This window comes from Fundulus heteroclitus, chromosome 1 (assembly GCF_011125445.2).
Source record: "Fundulus heteroclitus isolate FHET01 chromosome 1, MU-UCD_Fhet_4.1, whole genome shotgun sequence".
Classification (NCBI taxonomy): Eukaryota; Metazoa; Chordata; class Actinopteri; order Cyprinodontiformes; family Fundulidae; genus Fundulus; species Fundulus heteroclitus.
The window spans coordinates 35,546,664-35,569,153 of record NC_046361.1 but is presented as its reverse complement, the minus strand read 5'-3'; the positions used below and the strand labels follow the sequence as shown (position 1 = coordinate 35,569,153).

The 22,490-nt window shown below is 38.5% G+C and overlaps 2 protein-coding genes across 2 annotated transcripts; one reads left to right on the top strand and one right to left on the bottom strand.

Annotated features, from left to right (window-relative positions):
• bcas1 (brain enriched myelin associated protein 1) lies at nt 1-10,838 on the bottom strand (the record flags this gene model as incomplete). Its single annotated transcript, XM_036141803.1, is given in 9 exon segments — nt 1-35; nt 4,206-4,412; nt 4,647-4,682; nt 5,024-5,083; nt 5,909-6,091; nt 9,301-9,620; nt 10,263-10,347; nt 10,537-10,608; nt 10,754-10,838. Coding segments are annotated over 8 exon segments (965 nt in total), but the record flags the coding sequence as incomplete, so codon positions are not given.
• A 5,252-nt stretch (nt 10,839-16,090) lies between these two features.
• Nucleotides 16,091-21,223, top strand: pfdn4 (prefoldin subunit 4). Its single transcript, XM_036141798.1, has 4 exons — nt 16,091-16,191; nt 16,512-16,619; nt 17,604-17,744; nt 20,809-21,223. The coding sequence occupies exons 1-4, from the start codon at nt 16,162-16,164 to the stop codon at nt 20,938-20,940; spliced, it is 411 nt and encodes a 136-aa protein (XP_035997691.1). The 5' UTR covers nt 16,091-16,161; the 3' UTR covers nt 20,941-21,223.
• Nucleotides 21,224-22,490: the final 1,267 nt, after the last annotated feature.

Genomic DNA, 22,490 nt, shown 5'->3' with positions numbered 1-22,490 from the left:
ACTTCAAAAGCCGGCTGTGCTTCCTCCTTGACAGTCTGCAGGAAAATGAACGAATTCTTGTGTTCAGTGGAGTCTGAAAACCTTTTTATTGATCACTGGTTTTATCTAAGCAAGTTAAATCACCTGTATGCATACATGAGGCAGCTGAAGCAGAGGAAAGTGTGGCTACCCTGTCACGTCTGTGTTTAGGTTCGGAGCTGCACCCAGCTGGCAGCAGCTTGAAATAAAACGACATCTGACTACATGTTTTACTTGTCTGAATATAGATTTTTATTTCCATCCAGTCCTGCATCAGATGACTCACTCGAAGAATGTAACACCTGGGTGCAAACGTTAATTTTCAAACAGGCCACTACTCCTGGGGCAACAAGAATTGCCACAGCTCCTTTCTACTTTACAGAAAACCACATTTATTATTATTATTATCATTAACCACTACTGATTGCATCTCTGAAGCTGACAGAAGTTATTTGAAGATAAAAAGAACTCGATAAATGAATTGGTCTAGAGCAGGGGTGTCAAACTCATTTTGGTTGAGGGGCCGCATACAGCTTAATCTGATCTCAAGAGGGCCACACGAGTAAACTCATTGCAAGATTAAATAGAACTAATAAATGTGGACTTGTTGTTGATATTTATATTAAATTAATTTCACTTTTACACAATATATTATGAATAACCTCAGCGTTTTTAAGAAAAGTATGTGCGATTTCAGCAATACTTTTACACAGTTAAACATTTACTTAAGTGCATTATGCATAAGAACTGATCACAGTGACTATACAATGTTGAAAAACATTTATTCACATTTTTTGGAACTTAAAAACACTGTTCTGCATGACAAAATACATCAAACAGATAAAAATTAAGAAATGATTTAAGTTTTTCCACACCTGAAGCTTAATCTGCTAATTAAAACACCTCGTGGACAATATAGGAACTGCATATTTTCAAATAAACGAAATACGTGTTTTTTTCAATAATTGTTTTATCATTCTCTTCCTTTTATCTTGTCCACTTGTGAAAGTCAAATCTGATGAGCACTTTGTGGCATCTTATTGCCACATTGCCAGACAGGACACTGGGGGGGGGGAAACATTTTTTTTTTTTTTTTTTTTATAATGATAATGCATTTAGCCACAGGGCCGGACTAAATTGTTCGGCGGGCCGGATCCGGCCCGCGGGCCGTATGTTTGACACCCCTGGTCTAGAGCCAAATGGCACGTTTTCCTCATTCATTTCCAAAAAAAAAGTTAATAAAATTAATTTTGCATTTCTCAAAGCATTGGTGCTGGAGAATAAGGAGGATTTAACTGCCATTATTTATAGCATCTAAATCAGCCTTTATAAATACCCGTTTGGCATAAGGACTTACACACCCCTACCGTCACCCATGGCTCCAGAATATTGTCTGGGGTCTCCAGTATAAGCCACTCAATTTCTTTTGAAAAGCAGTTCTAGCTGACCTGGACACCTCCTGGCTGCTTCGGTGAGCTTTAAAACTACCAAGGTGACATGAAGCTTCATGTCTACCTGTTGCTCTTGGCACTACTCGCCAAGCAGGGTAGCGACAGAGCCCTAACGTGTGATTTATGAAAGAGCAAGCGAGTACTGTCGCTGGAGGATGTGATGAAGTGCAGACAGACAGAAAAAGCCTACGGGGTCAGTCGGTTGCAGGATTTACTGCAAAAATCTGCTTTTATTCTAGCCATTTAAGCACATTAACAGGAACAGATAATTGAGTTTCCGAAAAAGTAATAAAGGGGGTATTTTTTTGGACACAGGTTACAAACCTACGATCAGGAGATCCGCGACACAATTTCTACTCATAGCAAATGTTCTCTCCAGTGTCTCCTGTGATTCTGCAAATGCAAACTTAATTTATGAATGATGGCATCTGCATGGGAAATGATGATTGGGGATTTATGAACAGCCGGAGGCAGCTCGAACATAACAGATGCATTTTATTTTTTTTATTTTTTGCATTTGTAGATGAATCTTTCACTGGAATACGTTTTTTAGCATTTAGAACAAAGCTCCATTTGTGACTTGCAATAGTCCTTCAATCAGTCAAGCCTCTTACTGTATAACATGATTTTTTTGATTCACCATTGAAAAAAGCAACCAAGACCAAACCGCTATGAAAGCAGAAGACACATTGTTTGTGATCCATCTCAAAGTACTTGCATTTGAAATAAAGTCAAGAATTATTTCTTTCGTTTTATGGACTCCACTTTTTTCCTTTTATTTTTGCTACGTGTATAAACAGTGCAAAGTATGAACTAATAAGATAACTGAAAGTGTAAGATGTTTAAAGTTTTTATTTTTATTTTTGCATTTACACCATGTTTAAAGTCACTCCACACCATCCTAATTAGATCCAGATCCAGTCTTAGACTCAGCCTAGGATTTTCTTATGCTAAGCCAGTCTGTGACGGCTTTGCTGCTAATTTTTGGGTCATCGTCCTGCTGCAGGAGCCTCCTGTGCTTCAGCTTCATGTTTTCTTTTTACAGGGCGGTCTCACATTTTCCACGATGGAACACATGGTGCCGAGCTGACCAGGTCCTGCTGCGGTAAAGCTCCACCAAACCATGACATGAGCTTCTTTTAAATTTGGTTTATGTAAAAACATATGCGCTGTTCTGAGGTCCAAATTCAATTCAGATTTAGGCAAATTGCCCCAAAAACACTTTTCCAGAAACGTGAGCTACATTCTCCGCGTCAAACTTTCATCTGAGAGTCATGTTTGCTAAGAACATCTTTCCAAGAAGTTATACTTGTGCAGCCTCTTTCTGCCTATAAACGACCTGCATTTTCATACCAATAGTACCAAGATCTAGCTGTAAATCCTGTGATGACTGTTTAGAGTTTTATGAGGATTTATGAGCTTTACATGTTGTCCACATGTGGACTATTTTTCATACAGAAGAGTGATTGATATGGAATGCTTTTGATTGCATTTTAAATCTCTTACTAGACCCATAAGCTTCAATGAAGTAGAGCACGTTTTAATCTCAGATGACATTATTATTATGGCTTTCTTCGTCACCAGAAGCGGCTTTTTTTTAAGTGCATTTTACAGATTCTTCTTTTGCATTTTTAAAAATGTATTTACTTGCATCACTTCAGTTTGTCAGTAATATTAAATACGATATTACATATGTATGTTTGAAATGTCACAGGGTGTGCTGATTTTTTCACATATGTAATTCTGAAGATAAGTAAGCTAATAAAAGCATAGCGCCAAATGATGTGTCTGTAAAGGAATGTGGACTGCTGGCCGTAAAAAGATTACACAGTATATAGGATCAGATATGCAATATATGTATTGTCCAGAGAGAGAGGTGCAGAAAGACTGATTGATTCTAGAGGTAATCTTGTGCGACACGTTAGTACGATTGTTTAGGTGTAAATCATTTATGTTTTATGCTACAACAACCCTCAACTACGTCAATGGTTTTGCAGCCAACAGAAACTAGAAGTGTTTATGCATTTAAAACTAGGCTTGGCACTTAAAGGCAACTGGCCGTACAGGTGAAAATGTATGGTAATGTTGTATATAAATTCAATGTTGTAATTTATATATATATATATATATATATATATATATATATATATATATATATATATATATATATATATATATATGTTTTTTTTTTTATATCTGGAGCGTGTAACAAAAATAATTTCCCTCTGGGATTATTAAAGTATTTCTGATTCTGATTCTGAAATCATAAATAGATATTATAGTTTACCATGGTACATAATCACAAGGAGCCCACAGTGTTAACGCATTTTAAATAATTTGCGTCTGTGATTTCCAGAGATGCTGGATGTTGTTTTTTTTTTTGGAATTTAACCAGATTAGCATTTTAATGTTTATATTTAGCGATTTCTCTAACATTTCATGACAGGAAAGAGGCAAGTTAACACAACCGCTGCGTCAGCTAAGAAACTTGCCGTCTTTCTGCCACCTCCAGACAAAGCGGCCTGTGTTCAGCTGGGAGCCACATGAGTCATGGTCAGATTGAGGATAGAACCATCTACTGTACCACTGCTGTGTGGTTGGCTCCACCAGCTGAAACACCTGCTTTTTGCCTTTCTCATCTCATGACAGTATCTTAGATGTACCTCTGTTACACTAAAGAACGCTGTGCAAATGTCCCGACAAAGAAAATAGCTGAATCACGTCACGTTTCTTTACCTTTGGCCGGAAGAATTTACTCAGAGCCGACTTTCCTTTTGAGGACTCGGGGTCTTTTGCAGAAGCTTTTGGTTCCTCTTTTTGTGTTGGCTTCACAGCTTTGGCAGCGGGTTCTCCTTTGGTTTCCAGCTTTGGGGGCTCTGGGGGTGGTGGGGGTGGAGCAGGCATTCCTTTGGGTGCTGCAGGCTGTTCTGATGTTTGTGCAACCTATTTAGAAAAAAAAGCACGTTAGCAATCCCTTTTAATAAATGTTGATACAGAGCTAACAATACAGCAATGTTTCACAGCAAGCATATTATGTATTGCCAAGCTTAGGTTAGACTTCTATCTACTTTAGAGAATGAAAGACTCCCTGTTTTGTAAAATCGGCACATAAAGAGTCATTTCTGAAGGCGGTTCCGTTTGAATTTCAAGATAAGCTGCGTCGGGTTATATGCTCACAGTTGTGGCGGCTGCAGGTGGGGTCTCCTTCAGGGACTGGTTTGCAACAAAAAAGGAAGCAGTTGGAAATACACGGTTAATACGAAGCAAATAAAGATCAGCAAAAAAAGGAGAAAAAAAACTCATTTTGCACCACAGCAAGTAGCAAATATGCCCTTTTTTTTTGGAAACAAGATAACATTATTTCAAGTCAGAATAAAAGGAGCAAAATCAGAAATATATGCAACCAGAATTTGTAGCTGGTGGAAAGCTGTTTGCTAATAATCTTCCTGCATTTCACAATCACTTTTTACAGCTTTGGGACTAGAGATGTGGCGTGACAATCAGCGCTTGTAGGAAAACGAAAGAGGTGCGATGATCAATTCAGCACTGTTCACCTGATCTTTGGCGGCATCGGGAGCGGCTGTTTCCTTTTTGGGTGTTTTAGTGGGAGTAACCTGTGATACGACAGAAGGAAAATTAATTAAACAGAAAACCTCAAGATTTCAGGCGTACATGTGTCCAGAAGCACGATGCTGCGCCGCAAAAAACTCCACAGTCAGAGGATGTGGTGGATGTCGCACCGGCGGAAAAATAACTATTATTTCTATAAAACAGAAGCCTGTTTTAATGAATTCGGCCTTTTATGGGACGCTATCTGAGGCAGACAGAGTGCACACTGAGGCCTCTGACAGAGCATGTACAGTACATGCGCGGCCATTGTGTCGGCCATTGTGCTCCGGAGATGGCGTAGGCCTGCCCGCGCACTATCTGCACAAATCTCAACTTCCAGCGGCACAGGCCTCCCTTGTGAGCTCAGCCGATGGGACGAACAATAGTCCACCACATTCCCGCATGTTCAAAGGCTTGATTAGCATGGGGCCGAGGCCGTGGTAACTCTTTAAAACTGCATGCATCCAAAAGACAGCATGATGAAGAGGAAACACAATGGCTGCTTGTTGTAGGATTTCCATCAGGCACCGTCATCATGTTCCCACTTATAGAGAAACGTCGATTTAGAGCTTTGATAGACACCCAAATGATAAGAATGAAAAATATTGCAATTAGATCCCCATCACTTCATCTACAGTAAGGCTTTGCGATATTTGTTAAAAAAAACACATTTAAATATATTTTTAAAGCTTTTTGGCAGTTTTATATTGTAAAATTAGACTCTTAATTTAGTTTCAATACATCTTTATTCCATAATACAAAAAAACTAGAGCTTTCAACCATGTTTAAACCTTAAAAAAAAAACTAATTTCTGACACAGTGTCACTTACTAGTGTTTTAAAGAAGTTCATAACTGGATTCTCTTCGGTGTCACTCTCCTCTCGGCGTTCCGCGGGCTGACCGTTTCCGTTCTCACTCTCAGGAACTGTCTCTTCCTCTGGACTCGACTGTGTAGTCGCCCCGATCTCTGGCTCGGTCACAGGTTCCGATTCTGGCTCCGCGTCTGCGGTCTCCTGTACGCCGCCACAGAGAATGGGCCTTTGAGGAGGATGTTGGAGCAGCACAGCTGATATGCAAGCAGTGAGTGTCTTAATCGCAGCATTGAGATGGGAGGACAATTCCAACCGTGCCTCTGCCTACTCGGGGCATTGTCAACAATCGGGCCTTTTATTAATGTGTGTGTCCCACCCCTCACTCATTGATAGTCAGCAATGTGTGAGAGTTATGCCCTGTGAGATGTCAGGAAAGTCAACTTTCTTGCAAAGACTTTCTGGTTGGTGTCTTTTAAATACGTCTTTAAAATACTGCCATTTTCCATTTGCTTGAATATTATCGTTCTCTAGTCCAAGCCGATTTCATATCTTAGATTATTGTTAGGTGCCCATAACTATGCATCGTTTGAGTCATACATTTTTTTGCTTCACATACTTTAATTATTCTTTGTTTATTTTATTGAAAACATTTCTATAATGTGTAAATCAAACTGTAGGCTGAATGTTGATTCCTAAAGAATCAGAGCCATGTTAAAGTAAACACCAGCTGGGTATGACATTACATGACGTGGACAACACTGGTCGCTTCTTCTTCTAGACACCTGTTAGCGGCTGGGATAAATTTGGCTTTGTCCTCAAAGTTGATGTTTTAGAAACGGCGAAGAATTAAAGGCTTTAGAAGGACGGCATTATGCTGGCTAAAAGAATAGGTAAGAGCATTTTGAACACTGAATCCCTTTTGGTGCGGTCTGAGGAAGGAAAAGCATTGGACCCGAATCATTGATGCGCACAGGAAGCAAAGGCTGACCCCCTTGATCCATTCTGGACCATCAGAGAAGTTACTGTAGCTCAAATTGCTGAAGAACTTATCGCTGTGCCAGAATACACTGTTTGCAACAAAGTTTAATGTACGTATATAGTTCCTAATAAGAAATATCTTGATGACATTCCTTAGTTTTGGTAAGGTCAATTATAGCACCTTACTTGAGTAATGTAGAGAAAAGTATCTGAAGTGTGCTTACCACTGGAGGCACCCTGCTATCTGGACTGCAGGGATTCTAATATGCAAAGCATCAGATAATGTTAGGATTTATTAATTTATTTAAAATATTTGTTTCATCTAAACCTTCTAGCTCTACGTCAGATGCAAATCCCAACCAAACTATGTTTGTCCCAACCTTTGATTATATATGATTAATATATCCTTAGTAAACGGATACATGCCACGGGCTTTTAATGGGGATGCAATTAAACCTTTTCTTTAGAAAACCTCTCTAGACCAAGATGACTTAGTAAATTACAGACCTATACCTAATCTGCTTTTCTTATCTAAAATGCTTGAGAAAGTAGTTGCTAATTAAGTATGTGAACATTTCAACAATAATGACCTGCATGGAGAGTTTCAGTCAGGCTTCAGAGCTCATCATAGCACTGAAACAGCTCTGGTGAAGGTCACCAATGATATTCTCATGGCCTCAGATAATGGACTTGTGTCTGTACTTGTCCTGTTAGATCTCAGTGCTGCATTTGATACAGTTGATCACAACATTCTCCTACAAAGACTTGAACATACTGTAGGGATTAAGTGGAAAACATTAGGCTGGTTTAAATCTTACTTATCCACCAGTTTGTTCATGTAAATGAAAAACATTTTAAAACGCCAGGGTTACTTCTCTTTATTATATAGAGTATATGTTTCTGATGGGTAAAATTATCAGACAGCATGGGATGGATTTCCACTGTTATGATGATGATACCGTATTTATCCACAAATTTATCCTAACCAATCCCGTCAGTTTAGAGAAGTACAGGCATGTCTTTAAGGCATAAAAACCTGGATGACTCAGCTTTTAAATTCAGACAAGACAGGTTCTTGTCTTTGGACCAGACTCTTAGAAAAATCCCCTGCTTGGTCATGTAATACTGGATGGTATTAAATTGGCCTCAGTTCTAAAGTTACAGATAAGCTTTTTTTTTCTTGTTTTATTTTTTGAACAGGACATGTCGTTCAAAACTGTTATTAAAGATTTTTCTAGGGTTTCCATTTTTCACCTCCGGAATATTGTCAATATTACAAATATTCTGTCCAGGAGTGATGCTAAAAAACTGGTCCATGAATTTGTTACCTTCAAGGCTGGACTATTGTAATTCTTTACTATCAGGAAGTCCACAAAATGCAGTTCAAAGTCTTCAGCTGATCCAAAATGCTTTTCTGATGAAAATCAACCAGAGGGATCATATTTCTCCTATTTTAGCTTCCCTTCATTGGCTCCATGATAAATTAAGAATAGAATTTAAAATTCTCCTTCACATGTATAAAGCCCTTAATAATCAAGCTCCATCATATATCAGAGCTCTGATTACCCCGTATATTCCTAACAGAGCACTTCGCTCTCAGACTGCAGGTCTGCTGGTGGTTCCTAGAGTCTCTAAAAGTAGAATGGGAGGCAGATCCTTTAGCTATCAGGCTCCTCTCCTGTGGAATCAACTCCCAGTTTTGGTCCGTGAGGCAGACACCCCGTCTACTTTTAAGACTAGCCTTAAAACTTTCCTTTTTTCCGTATTTGTAACCTTTGCAATATACAAACTATCTATTACTATTTTTTCTGCTAATTTTGTTTTCTATTATAGCACAAAATATATTGGTGTGGATTCAAATAATATTTTCTTGACCAGATGGTAAATGGTAAAGTCCCAGCATTTAAAATAAAAATTAAATAAAACACCAAAAGGCTTTTGAGCTTTCATTGCAAGTGTAAACGATGTACTATACTAGCTTTGGTACATGTTGACATTGAGTTTAACATTTATTTCATTAGAAATTTCTAGTTTCTAGAACTTGCTCTATACTAACAACATGAAATTATGTCCAGCCAAGACAGTAAATCTTGTAATGATTTACTGTAAATTCGAAACTAGGAATGGTGTCTTTGTGAATATAATATGCATACTTTACATTCAAATAAGACTTACCTTTTATTATAGACATACATTTTTATTGGAGCTTTTTTAACTTTTTTATATTGTTTCTTTTACAGAAGCATGTTTATTTTTCAGTTCTTGGGATCAAAATTAATTCTTGTACATTTGCATATTATTGAAGAATACATCAGTGAGTTCAGTTTGCACAGGAGAATTACATAAAAAAGCAGCTGCAAGAAATACTTAAAAGTATTTATAAAGCATGTGTTGATGATGCATTATAAATACAATCTAATACTTGCACTCACCTGCTGAACATTAGTGAGAAGCTGACTTGCATCCAGCTGATCTTTACTGGGGATCTCATTTTCTTTCTCTCGGACCTCGGCTTTCTCATCATCAGCTTTGCGATCTGCTTTCTTTTTGAAGAGTTTGCTAAAACCATGACTTTTCTCTTTGCGTTTCTTGACCGGTTCCTTGTTGGCGGGTGTGTCGGGGACTTCAGGAGCATCTTCAGCAGGAGCCGGCTGTGCATCTGGTTCAACGGTCACATTATCAGGTTGAGCTTCTGTCTCGAGTTTTGGAGACGGCAGCTCGCCATTCTGATGGACCGTGATGTCACTCTTTACTGCAAAAAATAAGACACCAGACACAATGACTGTTATTTATTGCTGAAAATATTACTAAAGGAGGCTTTAATAAGGTCCTGATTAGTGTAAAGATAGAGTCTCTGCTGCTGTATTCAGTAATTACACAGCTGTATCTGCTCCACATCAATAGACATTAGGATTTTAATCCTCTTGCATGCAACATTTAATTGATATCCCAATGTCTAATACATCATGAAGCAAACATAGGCTAGTCGGTGTAAGAAAGTGGCATCCTCATCTCCAGGGTCAACATTACAGCTCTTAGACAAACTCAAGAGCCAGTGGGAATTGCTCAGCACTGCTGTCGCTGCAGGGAAGTTCACTGTGACAGATCAAATAGTCGCTCCTTGTCAGCATCTGAGACTACGCCTAGAGTTTACATTAGTAGATCCGACACAGAGCCCAGCTGGGAGTCACTGTGTTTGCACAGACTTATGAGTCTGAACGGTAAATCAAACAGGGACATTTAAAAAGGTCGGCTGATTTAGCCTGTGCTATTTTCCCAGAAAGTGGGATATAGTGAAAGGATAAAACAAGTATGATAAATAGTTTGCTCTTTCTGCAGGCAAGACAAAGCCTGTTTTAGTCTGCATAATAGTCTAAATAACAAGAAAAGTCACCATCAATCTCCAGTCCATTAGATGTGATGCTTGCAGAGATGCCATTCACTGATCCGTTTTCATGTTTTTCTGGAATTGCCCCGTTCTAAGGACGGATAAGGAAAGCAGAGCATCTCTGTTAACTTAAAAAAAAAAAAAGGACATGCAATTGTATCACCATCCCCAGTTTAAAAGCATGTACTTCTCTCAGGAGCATTCTGCTACTCATGTGGTGTAATTTGCAAAGTTAAAGTATTAGTCGTACTGGGTTAGCTGCTGCTGTGTAGTATTTTACCTCGGTTACTTCTTCAATAGTAGACTGTTCGTTTCCCATGATGATTCCAGTCGGGGCTTGCCACCCTGTCTTCTAAAACGCATCCAACAAAATAAGAAGTCTTTTGACAATTTGCACGGATGGGTAACATACAGTACAATAACCCAATATTAAAACGTTCAAAAACAAAATAAAAGAAGATTTAAGTCATGTCAGCATCTTTAGTCCCATATCTTACCTTGTGAAACTCCTGTGGGTCAAGTGACTCCTTAAGAAAAAACAATATATGCCTATCGGAGAGATGGATGCGCTCCTCCTGTCTTGCTGTGTATGAAGGCTGTTATTGACAGACTGTTTTATGTGTGCTTTAAAATGGGTGTGACTGTTTTGAAGCAGTCAGCTGGATTTCCTCCATAAAAAAAAAAAAATCTTAATCCACCTGTAAAGTTTGTGTTTTTCTAAACAGAAAACATATTGATGTTTTAGTTAATTTGGAGATGGGGAAGACAATTAAAAAAAAACAGGTCTCCTCATGACTTTTTAAGGTCAACAGCACAGTGATGCAGAGGTCCAGGGCATCGTTGTTGAAAATTGTCACCCAGAGTAACAGGATACGTGTGGAGGATGTTGTTCTGGCATGAATCCATTAGTAGCTGGTTAGAAAATTGTGCGCTGATCTTGCTCAACTTCTGCATTTTAAGTAAATGTTTAAATGTCATAACAGATTCTTGTAATAGATTATTAAAAGTTATTATTGGTTGTTTTTGCATGTTTGTTCTTATTTTTTTTTTGTTGTAAGAACCAAGCCAGTCCAAATACACTGAGTTCTCCTCCTAATTTAAAATGATTTGCTAGAATTTATCATTCAACAAAATGACCTTTAATTTTAATTACAGCATCTTTCTCAAAGCCTAAAGCCAGTCTTTCCACAGAAATATGTTTTCCAGACATCCCAAACTGTTGTTGCATCGTTCTCCACCACAGCCGTGTTGGACTCTGTAATGACATCAATCATGAAGGTCTATGAGTTTTACTTATTGATTTCGTAGAATAATTCACAATAAATCACAGTCCACATTTGATTGGTAAGACAATGAAGTCATTAAATCCACCAAAAATAAGAATCCTGGAATCAAGTGTGAGGCCATCTGTCCAACCCCTGAAGCTAGGCTGAAACTGGGTCGTGCAAGAATGAAGGGTGGTTCTGAGAGAAAATTAAGAAAGAAAAGCCAAAAATATTCCACAACAGATGAGACATGAATAAATGATACAAACCATGATTACTGAGCATTACTGCAGTCAAAGGTGGTTCTAGTGTCTCTTCAATAATGGGGTGTACTTGTTTTTTTTTCCAGGTTAATGTCATCTTTGTGCTCATCTGCTGTGTGCTTTTGTCCACTTGAGGTAATATTTAAATGGTTTTAAAAAACAGGTGAAGGCAAGATGATTTATGTCTTTATGTCCAGATAGGTGATAAAGTGAGCTTTATTTTCACAATTAGACCCAGGAATTTCAATCTATTTTTGAGTGGACGTGTCATTTAAATCCCATATTAAACAGGTTTCTTTTTTTTTAACCTCCAGAATATTGCCAAAAGTGGAAGTCCAGAAGTGATGCTGAAAAACTAGTGCATGCATGTGGTACTTCAGTGCTGACTGTTGTAATTCTTTGCCATCAGAAGGTCCACAAAATGCAGTTCAAAGCCTTCAGTTGATTTAAAACACTTCAGTAAGAGCTCTAATAAAAAATTAAGAAGATAAATCATATTTCAAGGATCTGATTGCTCCACATGGTCCTAAGAAAGCACTTCGATCTCAGACTGCAGGTCTGCTGCTGGTTCCTAGAGTCTCTAAAAGTAGAATGGGAGGCAGATCCTTTAGCTATCAGGCTCCTCTCCTGTGAAACCAACTCCCAGTTTGTGTTTGTGAGGCAGACACCCTGTCTACTTTTAAGACTAAGCTTAAAACTTTCCTTTTTGATAAAGCTTATAGTTAGACTGGCTTAGTTTATCATGAGTTGTCTCTGTAGTTATGCTGCTGTAGGCTTAGGCTTCCTGGAGAACTTTAAGAACATTTCCCCTCATTCCAGTACTAGTCACCAATATTAAATTCTTTGCTAGTATTTCACCATTTAACTTTATGTTCTCTCCCTGTTTTCTTTCTTCTCATATTAGTTACAGCTGGCCTGTGAATTCTGTTTAGCTGTGACACTTTCCTGGAAGGGGTTGTCTCCTTTCTAGACAAAGCTATTGGCTGATTTGCGATTAACTGCAAATGCTCTCTTCCATCTGATCGACTTGAAAACTAGCAAAGAACTTATTTCTTTAGCTGTGTTTTTATCCTAGATGAAGCCACCAAAGGAGTCAGAACGGCCACTACCCTTTTATTTTTTCTAACATAGAAAGTACTCCTGAATCAGGGCTTCTGTGTTCTTTTTGGGTCTCTGCTCTTTCTTCTCAAACCCCCAGTCAGTTGTGGCAGATGGCTGGTCACAATGTTTATGGTTCTGCTGGAAGGTCCTGCTAGAAGTTTTCCTCTCCGCTGTTGCTTCATGCATGCCCGGTATGAGGGATTGCTGCAAAGCCATCAAGACAATTCAAGCGACTATCCACTGTGGCTATGTGCTCTTTCAGGAGGAGTGAATGCTGAAAGTCAATGGGTTTCCTTAGAAAGGTTTTCAACCCATTTGAATAAAAAACTGAACTTGGCTGCATTTTGTGATACGTCACAACTCAAGAATAATGTGTACAGGATGTGCACAAATAATAAAAACAGACAGACACAACAGGCATAATATTTTCACACCTATATATACATAATTCTGATATCAGTCCCTTTTTTGAACGACATGAACAATATGAATGACGAACTAATCCCTCAATGCTCCTTCAATGATACATTCATGCCTGCATTAATGCTGTCCAATAAGCTTAAGCCTATTCCATTTGGGCTATATGTACTTGCCGTGGAATCTGTCTGACTGAACTGAATTTATTTTTTTCTCATATAAAGGTCCTTGAGACATTTGTTGCAAATGGGCCCTGCATGAATGAACTGAACTGAATTAAATTATTATTCTCTTTTATGGGTTTAAACATGGCATTGTGTTTACTTTGACAACACCTCATTGTGTTGTCTTTTGTTGTAATATAATGTCAAGAAGCCTGTCTGTGCTTCAGGAAGCGTGGGTACATTGTGCCTTGGGTCGTCTAATTATTAGTTTAAAAAATGAGTGTTTAAAAAGTTAAAGAAGATGCATTATTTGCTGAAATTCCTGTGATAACCCCTGGAATCCATGAACACAATGTCCCAATTGTAGGCTATAGCCTGCACACTGAGGTGGGAGTTGGATTCCCCTGTTTGGCCTGTGCACTTCATGCAAAGGCTGGAGCAAACGCTTTATGAACATACCAACGCATGGCAGCCTACTGGTTTTATTGGAGGCAGAGACCTTCACAAACAGCCCATTGATTTTCAGACTGGAAATTTGGACGTTTGCAGCAGTTCTCATGGCTGTCCGAAAGTATCAGTGTGCGGTAGTTTTGTTGTGATGTCGCAGAAAAATGGGATTCATGGTGCTCTTACCTTGCAGATGTATTCAGCAAATATTTGATCTTGGGTGCAGTACTGTTTGCTATCCAAATACGAGCAGAGCAGCAGTTCCGGTTGGTGTTGGATCTTCTTTGGCAAGTGTGCAGATTCTGGTGTAATGACAAGTGTAATAACAAGCTAATATGCTAAATAAAATGCTTTAGCGATGTCGGTGAGTGCAATGTTTGCTCAAATGGTGAGGATGTAATTTGGCATTTGGACAATATTGGCAATAAAAAGTCACAATGGTAACTAAGGTTTTCATTACCAGTTGGCTGTTTTTTTTTTTTTCTTACTTTTATCCCTGTGCACTGTGCAATATCCTGGTGCATTTCTATGATACCAGCAAAGGGATAGACCAAAAAAATATTAATTATTTGAGTTATAAAGTAGGGGCTGTTGCTCAGTGAGGCACAGGAGATTAAGATTTAAGACAATGAAGAAAATAAACAATAATAATTTTTATTAGAATATTAGAATATTTATCATGTGTTTTTCAGGAAGTGTACTGGATGCCTAAATATAAAGTCCTTTATATTTAGAAGGAGGATATGTAAAGCATTAGATAAAAGATAATAGGTGCAGGCCGGGGCAACACGGTGTGGACAATGCAGTCCTAAACGACTATTGGTTATTTGAAAGCAGACATGTTTTATTTTTTTTATTATTCTTATATCCTACTGGTTTGTCTATTTGGTGAATACATAAAAAAATCACACACAACCCACAGAAAAATCTATCTGCAGTTTTAATAATTATTAACGACAATTTAGAATGCATGGATGAAAGAAGCTATTTGAAAAAGGTAAAAATAGAAAAATAAATTAGGACATGTTTGGATAGGTGGTTATCTTGTTTGTTCTGTCCTTCAAAATATGATAAATTAGCAGATGGCCTAAAGCTGCTAATGGTCCAAAACTGAGCATCTTTGCAAAGACTGTGCTCACTTGATTGTAAATGTCATTCTCCTTTTTGGTCTTCTTCACAACTTCCTCAATAAGCTTCAGGTGGTTAAAAATTCAACAGCCCGAATTATCACCAAAACCTGCCTCACCCCTGTCCTCCAGCAACTGCACTGGCTTCATCTTAAATCAAGAATAGAATTCAAACTTTCTCTGAACACAGTCAAAGCCGTTCCCAACCTCGGCCCTCCTTATCCGTCAGATCTTCTGCATATGGCCTCCACTTCCTTTCTCTTAGGTCATCCTCTTCCATCCACCTTCCCCTTCCAGCCATCTCAGCACCATGGGGAGTGCAGCATATAGCCGTTCTGCTCCGTTATAAAATGAAAAGAAAACACTTGTGTAAAAAAAGTCCAAAATACAAAGAATTACAAAGATACCATATATTATACAGTACATTGTAAAATAACTGAAAAAAATCCATATTGCATGAAAGAAAAAAAGAGACACAGGGGTGTTACACCCCTGGAGAAAACTTCACCAGCAATCAGTCTTGGGAGAGTGATGAAGAAGGAGGGTGTAGGGCAGAGCAGGGCCTGGGGATTAACTTGTGTTCAATCTGTATAATCTGATTGAAGTTGACTTTATATAAATAAAATTGAATCGAATAGAACTATGGTGTATGGGAAAATATCTGTCTGTCTGTAGCTTTCCCTGTGTCGGTTCTTCTTTGGCACCTTTGCTCTGGGTGTGTGTGTGTGTGTGTGTGTGTGGGGGGGGGGGGGGGGGTCTTCTGGGGATATCTGGGGTTCTGGTTCCTCTGGTATTTCCAAAAAAAAGTAAAAAACAAAGCAACTGGACTTGTATTCCGTAGTTGAAGACGTTTCGCTGGAGTAATGATGAGTACCAAGCTATATACCTTCTTCTGGTATATATGTGTATGTATATATATATATATATATATATATATATATATATATATATATATATATATATATATATATATATATATATATATATATAAATATTTAAAACTTTGGTGATGAAGCTTTATGTGTGTGCGCACGCAAAGTCTTCCTCCTTCGCTAGGTGGCGGTAGTGCACTCTCACGCTCTGCTCAGCACCGATCTCTTCAGAAAAAAGAAGAAGTCAAGATGGCAACTGCCACAATGAAGGGACCTGTAGTAAGTGATGTTTTACACTAAAAACATGTCAGCTTCTTGGACCTCATTGCGCCGCGTTTATCTGAGGAGCGAATAGAACAGCAGGGTTGTGTGAAGAAGTTAACGCTGGTGATGGCGGAGACATTTTTTTTAAATCTAGCTCGTCCTCGTGCAGAGAGCTAGCTAGGAAGCTAGCTGCATCCACAGATGCTAACTGCTAGGCTTGCGATTCCGGAAAACTAACAGGACAGAGATGTGTGGTTATGTCTGGCATGTTTGACAGAATTATTATTATTTTTATTTTTTTTTTGGTGGACCTGCTAATGTGAACTTGTTTACAGGGGGTCGAAGACGTGGTCGTGACTTTTGAAGACCAACAGAAGATCAACAAATTCGCCAGAAACACAAGTCGGATGTCGGAGCTCAAAAATGAGATAGAGTCAAAGAAAGTAAGTAGCACAAAAAACAAAAAAAAACAACAACAAAAAAACATTGAAGCTACAGCACTGTGCACATTGTGTACAGTGACATACGCTGAGCTGGCCTTGGGCACATATGTGAAATGACTGCAGTGTAAATACAACTTCCCTGGGTGCTTAGAAGGCTGTGGTGGTCACTTTTAATTAAGGTTAGAGTCTTCATTGAAAAGATTGTTTAAGTTTTTCTACAGTACAGCGTTTTTAATCCCCTTCCCAGTATTAATGGTCATAAAAATGTTTATTAGCTTTGAATTCAGGTGCTTACAGACTCACTTTATACATTTCATATCAAATAATACTGCATATTGATATCAAGTCGTTGGTTGTTTGTACCTGTAATACCTTATCGGCTGGTTTTGCTGTTGTTTTTATACATCTCTTTGTAGAAGCAGACTGAGAGGATGTCATATTGCTCTCTCCATTTCCCCTCCTCTTTCTCTTTAACCTTTTCTCCCCTTTAGCATTTTGTCTCATCTGTTTCTCTCCTCTTTTTCTCCCTCTTTCACCTTCCTGTCATAAAAATGTGTATTGTCGTTGTTGTTGTTAGTTTAACGTTAATTAATATTAAAATTTTGACCTAAATTATTTGCAACATGGGGTGAAGCCTTGATATTGAGCTTTGTATAATTTATCAGCGACAGTCAACTAGTGATCTCAGCACCGAGATGCTTCAAACTGTAATTTATATGCACAGTTAGATCCCTACTGAGCAATAGCACTCATTTATAAATTAGGTGATGAATTGTAAGAAAACTGTGCTTTCTTACTTGAAACAAAATTATATATTTCCCCATATCAATCAATATTACTCATATCTAAATGAATATAAGAGTCATGTAATTCAGTAGTTTTAATAGTACCATTTTTTTTTTTAAATGTATGATTTTATGTTTTCCCACAAGGCTTGGGAGTTAAAAAGCCCTCGGTGTAAAAGTCTGATCTGTGTGTGTGCAGAAAACACTGCAGAACCTACAGGATGCCAGTGATGAGCTGATGATGTTGGACGACGACTCCTTGTTGGTCCCTTACCGGATTGGTGGCGTCTTTATTGGTCACTCCCAGGAGGAAACGCAGGAAATGCTAGAAGCTGCGAAGGTAAAGTGTTTGTCTGTTACTCGGTGTTAGTTTTCATTCGTTTCTCTCAGGAAGGCCTGTGAAAGACAGCTTTCTGAATGAGTCCTGGCAAAGTAGCAGATGGTAATATTAATACAAGAAAGATTGCTTGGATAAATTCACATTGTAGTTGGCCTTCTCTGTTTTATCACTTATTGGTATTCCAAGCGGTTTCTCACTCCCAGTCAGGTTGTTGTCACTTGTTGTTACTGCTTTGTCTCTTTCTGGCTCTCAGTCAACAGACTGTTATTTTGGCTGCATTTAATGACCGAGACATTGACGTTCCTGCCTTATGATTACCCTGAGGGCAGAAGGCAATGTACAAAAAAAAAGTTTTTCACTATGCTACATGGTTTGAGACATGGTTGAATATGACCTAATAAACCTTCTTTTGGTGAAAAAAACAGTTGGAGAACATAGCAACATTGGTTTAAGTTGTGGCTAATATTCCTGTGCGTATAAACGTTTTTTCAAAAGGAAAAATGTTTATGGTAAAGGCCTCTGAAGCAGTGTTTCTCAAACTCCAGTCCTCGAGAGCCAGTGTGTTGTAACTTTTAGACACAACTGACTCTGAAATGAGCTCTGCAGAGTTTGACTGCTTGTTGGTGAGGTTGTTTAGCCATTTTATTCAGGTGTGTAGGGCTGGAGACGCATCTAAAAGTTGCTGGACACCGGCACTCGACAGTTTGAGTTTGAGACCTCTGCTCTGAAGTTTGTGGAAGTATGGAATATTTCAGGTCTATTTCCTGACTTTATTTCATATCCCATTGTCTACAAGATCCATCCTTCCACTCATCCATCCATTTAGGTACTGATTAAAAAAATATGTTGATACAATGAGTAAATAATATTGGCTATAGATCAATAAGTGTTGTATTTATATATTTTTTTAATGTTTTATTCAATTCTATTGTTTGACCTTTTCTCTCTTTTCTGTACTGTGGCTTTAATTGTTACCTTTGACATTTGCCTATTAAATAAGATTTACAGAGTTTTGCCTTTTAGGTTAGTCATTCTTTTATTTTTTTAAATGACAATCTTGTTTTCAGTTCACTTTTTAATTCATACTGTAGGTTCCAAAAAAATTTAAAAACAAAACAACTGGACTTTTCTCAGAAATTTGAAGACGTTTCTCTTCCCATCCAGAAAGCTTTCTCAATTCAAATATCTGGAGTAGTGTGAAGTTCCAGGCATTGTATTATTGCCCAAAAAGGCCTTGTTCTGGCTTAGATAACATGCAAATTAAACCATTAAACTTAATTAAACCATTAAACTTCATACTGTAGGACTAAATGCTAAAGTTCACATCATGGCTACATTTAGCCCATTAATTGTAGAATTGTGTTGTACTTGGCCGTTTATGCTAGGCTTTTGTTCAGAGGAACAATCCAGAATCAGGTGATGGTGGCTCTGATGATTGTCACAGGAGCCGTGGCTGGTTTAGTCCACGCAGTCCAAGGTTGTCCGCCTGGACAGCAGAGGGCAGCATGACCAGGGAATGGCAGACAATGTTCCAGGGTCAGAAGGTTTTCAGGTTGTGGTTCATTTTCTAAAAGGGGACGATTGATTATGTTATAAAAAGAAGAAAATATATAAAAGATTTTCCTGACTTAGTTACTTGTTTCAAAGTCTGCAAACGTAAAGCCTGGCAGCCTACCAGACTTATAACCCTACATCCTAACACATTCGCTCTCGGAACTAAACAATATTTTTTTTCCCCATCATTAATTTTTACAGTCAGATTAATTAATCGTACCTGTCAACAGCTATGTTTACATGGACATGAGTAATTGGAATAAAGGGCAGATCGGGATAAAAATGCGTAATGTAAACACGACAATTGGAATATTGTGATCAGATGAAGCTCATTTGGAATTAAATGATCTTCCTAATGAGACGGGTGGTTTATGCTGATTGTTAATCCATCTAAACGCGTGTCTCGATCGTGTCCTTCAAACTTTGTGCAAACTCCCCTGACTGTGCATGTGTGCCCTATGTTACTTCCTGTAACGTAGGAAGATGAACAGCATGTGTTGCTGAGCCTGTAGCTTCATCAGGGAGGGCAGTAATGTCCAGGGTTCTCACCAGCGTATCTCAGCTCTATGGACCGCTACACTGAAAGTTGTCAAAGTTACGCTGAAATCAGACCATTTTTATGAGCGTAACAATCAGTGCGACACGGATGTTTGAGAGCAACATAGAAAAGTGAGTAAAGCTCTTGAACGTGCATCAGCGCAGCTATAAACCTCCAAAACCACATTAGCTAACGCTAGCTTTTATTAGCTTAACGAACAGCTATAACGGAATGACACACCAGAGCTCGTATGCACGCGCGGACCCCGGCAACCATCCACCTTTACGCTGAAAAACAAAATCCTGGGGAGGACCCTGATGTCGCAACCATCCTCAGAACCTGGCGCGGGTCCAATGTGGGTGCTCAGAAGACACAGAACCAACACACTTCTTTGTTTGTTTTTTTTTTTATTTCCTGCACAGACGGGAGTACAACTTTTCTAAATTGGACATCTCTGCCAAAGTCAGAGTGCTTCTATTCTGAATAAAGCCTGGTGGATTTAAATGTTCATCATCATCGGGCTAATTGATTTTGTGTCCACTATAAACAATGTATTCAGATTATTTTCTTCTTTTTCAATCTGAACACACCTCAGTCCGATCAAGGGATTTTGCGCTTATAAACATTGCTAATCAAGCGGAAGAGTCAGACAACAGCAAGAAGGCCGATAGAGAACGGTGTCATGAATGGAACTTTGTTAGTTTATTCACAAAATAATAATTTTACAAGGATTTCTCTGCAGGGAAAAAGCAGATAAAGTAAGTTTGACCTGATCGGCCAGACTTAAAAGCAGTCAGTCAGGTGACCGGGGATGGATTTATGTTCAAGTAGAGTTTATCGTGTGGAAATCTCCGTCCCTAAGGATTAGGCCCATACCTAGTCACGCCCACCAAGAATAGATGCATTTCTAAAACACATTCAAAGAAAGGTTCTATATCTGATGTTTTAAGGATCCTTATCTTGTGTTAACAGGAAGCCTTGGAGCAGGAGGTCAAAGGCCTGGAGGAGCGAGTGTCAGAGATCCAGCAGGTGCTGGGCGACCTGAAGATCCAGCTTTATGCTAAGTTTGGTCATAATATTAACCTGGAGGCAGATGAGAGCTAAGCACCCAAACGGAATCTGGCTTTTTTTCAAAATGTGGACTTTTGCTTTTCCTCCCATCCATGATGACGGCAACAAAACATGAACATGGATGTTTTACGTTGTAGGTTCTGGCCTGCATTCACACTGATGCATATGTCTGTGCTTTGATATTGGAAGGCAATTTCACAAAGACAATGGATTTGGTTATTTAAGTATGCAGATAATCTCATATGCATGTACTTAATACTTGTGTTTTTTTGCTACTGTTGATCAAATGGAAGTAAAAAAAAAAGGTGGAACATGATTTAAAAGTGTGAGTTTTATTCTCTTTAACAACGGTCGCGTTAATCTAAAACATATGGGACAAACATAATAAAGTCCTTGATATATTTGGTCTAAATAACACAAAACTAAGTAAATTAATGTTTTATTGCAGCAACAAGGTCCTGGGTTCAAATCCCGACCTGGGGTCTTTGTACGCGGTGTTTGCATGTGTGGGTACAGATAATGTACATGGTAAAATAAGGGTCTACACTCCTTTCTAAAGTTTTTTTGTTATAATTCATACATTCAGGGGCTCCCAAACTTATTAACGTGTGACCCACAAAATAAAATTCCCAGAGACTGGCGATACCTTTCTTGGCGGCCAGGATTTTTTATTTTTCAGGAGGGAAATTATGAGAATAAAGTCGTAAAATTACAACAATATAGTAGAATTCCCCCCACCCCCCAATAGGTCAAAATGAGGAATGTCGAGCATCTTGTAAAGTTATGCTTTGGTATCAGTTTCACAATGAAGAAAAATACTTGATCTTTTTAGTGCTTAAGCATCAAACCCCACCTGGGGAGTCCCAACCCACTGCTTTGGGAACCCCTGTCTTAGACGAACATAGCATTAGATATTACTGCATGTCTTAATTTACACAAACTAAGCTGAAATATAGAATCAGTGTATTAAAAACTAGGTAACTGCTGTAAAAACTCCATTCAAAAAACACAATATGAAATTATACTTGAAATAATTTTAAGGTCTTAGTAATGTCTCGCCTTACTAATTAGCTTGCTATGGACACATTTTTAGGGCCTTTATTATATATTCTCCTATAAGGTGCTCGAGTCAACACAAAAGAGCTTTATTTAATCCCAGTAGAAATTCTGAAAAATGACCCAATTTGAACCCAAGCTTTCGCTGTAGAACGAGCACATTGCCGATCCAGTCAAATCCTATAAGGCTGCTGCAAAACAAGCCAATATAATTATGCCTCCACGTCTGTGCCGAACTGTCGGGGTCTTTGTGGAAATTGTTGCTAGCAGCTTATTAATGAAATTAAATAATAGTTATTAATTCTTCAGAGAACATTGAGCAACCAAAACTAAAATCTGCATCAGTGTCAGTTTACAATCCCAACCTCATGCCTGGACCCTTTGAGGATGTGTAAAGTTCTTTATTCCGCTGCAGCTGGATGAGGTTATCCACTCAGCTGTTGCAGAAATAGTTCACCTCTTTTTCCTTTGGTGGCATGTTTGGAGTCATCGTCTTTCTGAAATGTGACGCATGTATATGTATATAT

Bases quoted from the DNA above. Each gene is read 5' to 3' on its own strand.
- pfdn4 (XM_036141798.1), top strand. From the start codon at position 16,162: ATGGCAACTGCCACAATGAAGGGACCTGTA. The intron at 16,192-16,511 runs GTAAGTGATGTT...ACTTGTTTACAG, and splicing joins CCACAATGAAGGGACCTGTA to GGGGTCGAAGACGTGGTCGT. The intron at 17,745-20,808 runs GTAAAGTGTTTG...TTGTGTTAACAG, and splicing joins AAATGCTAGAAGCTGCGAAG to GAAGCCTTGGAGCAGGAGGT.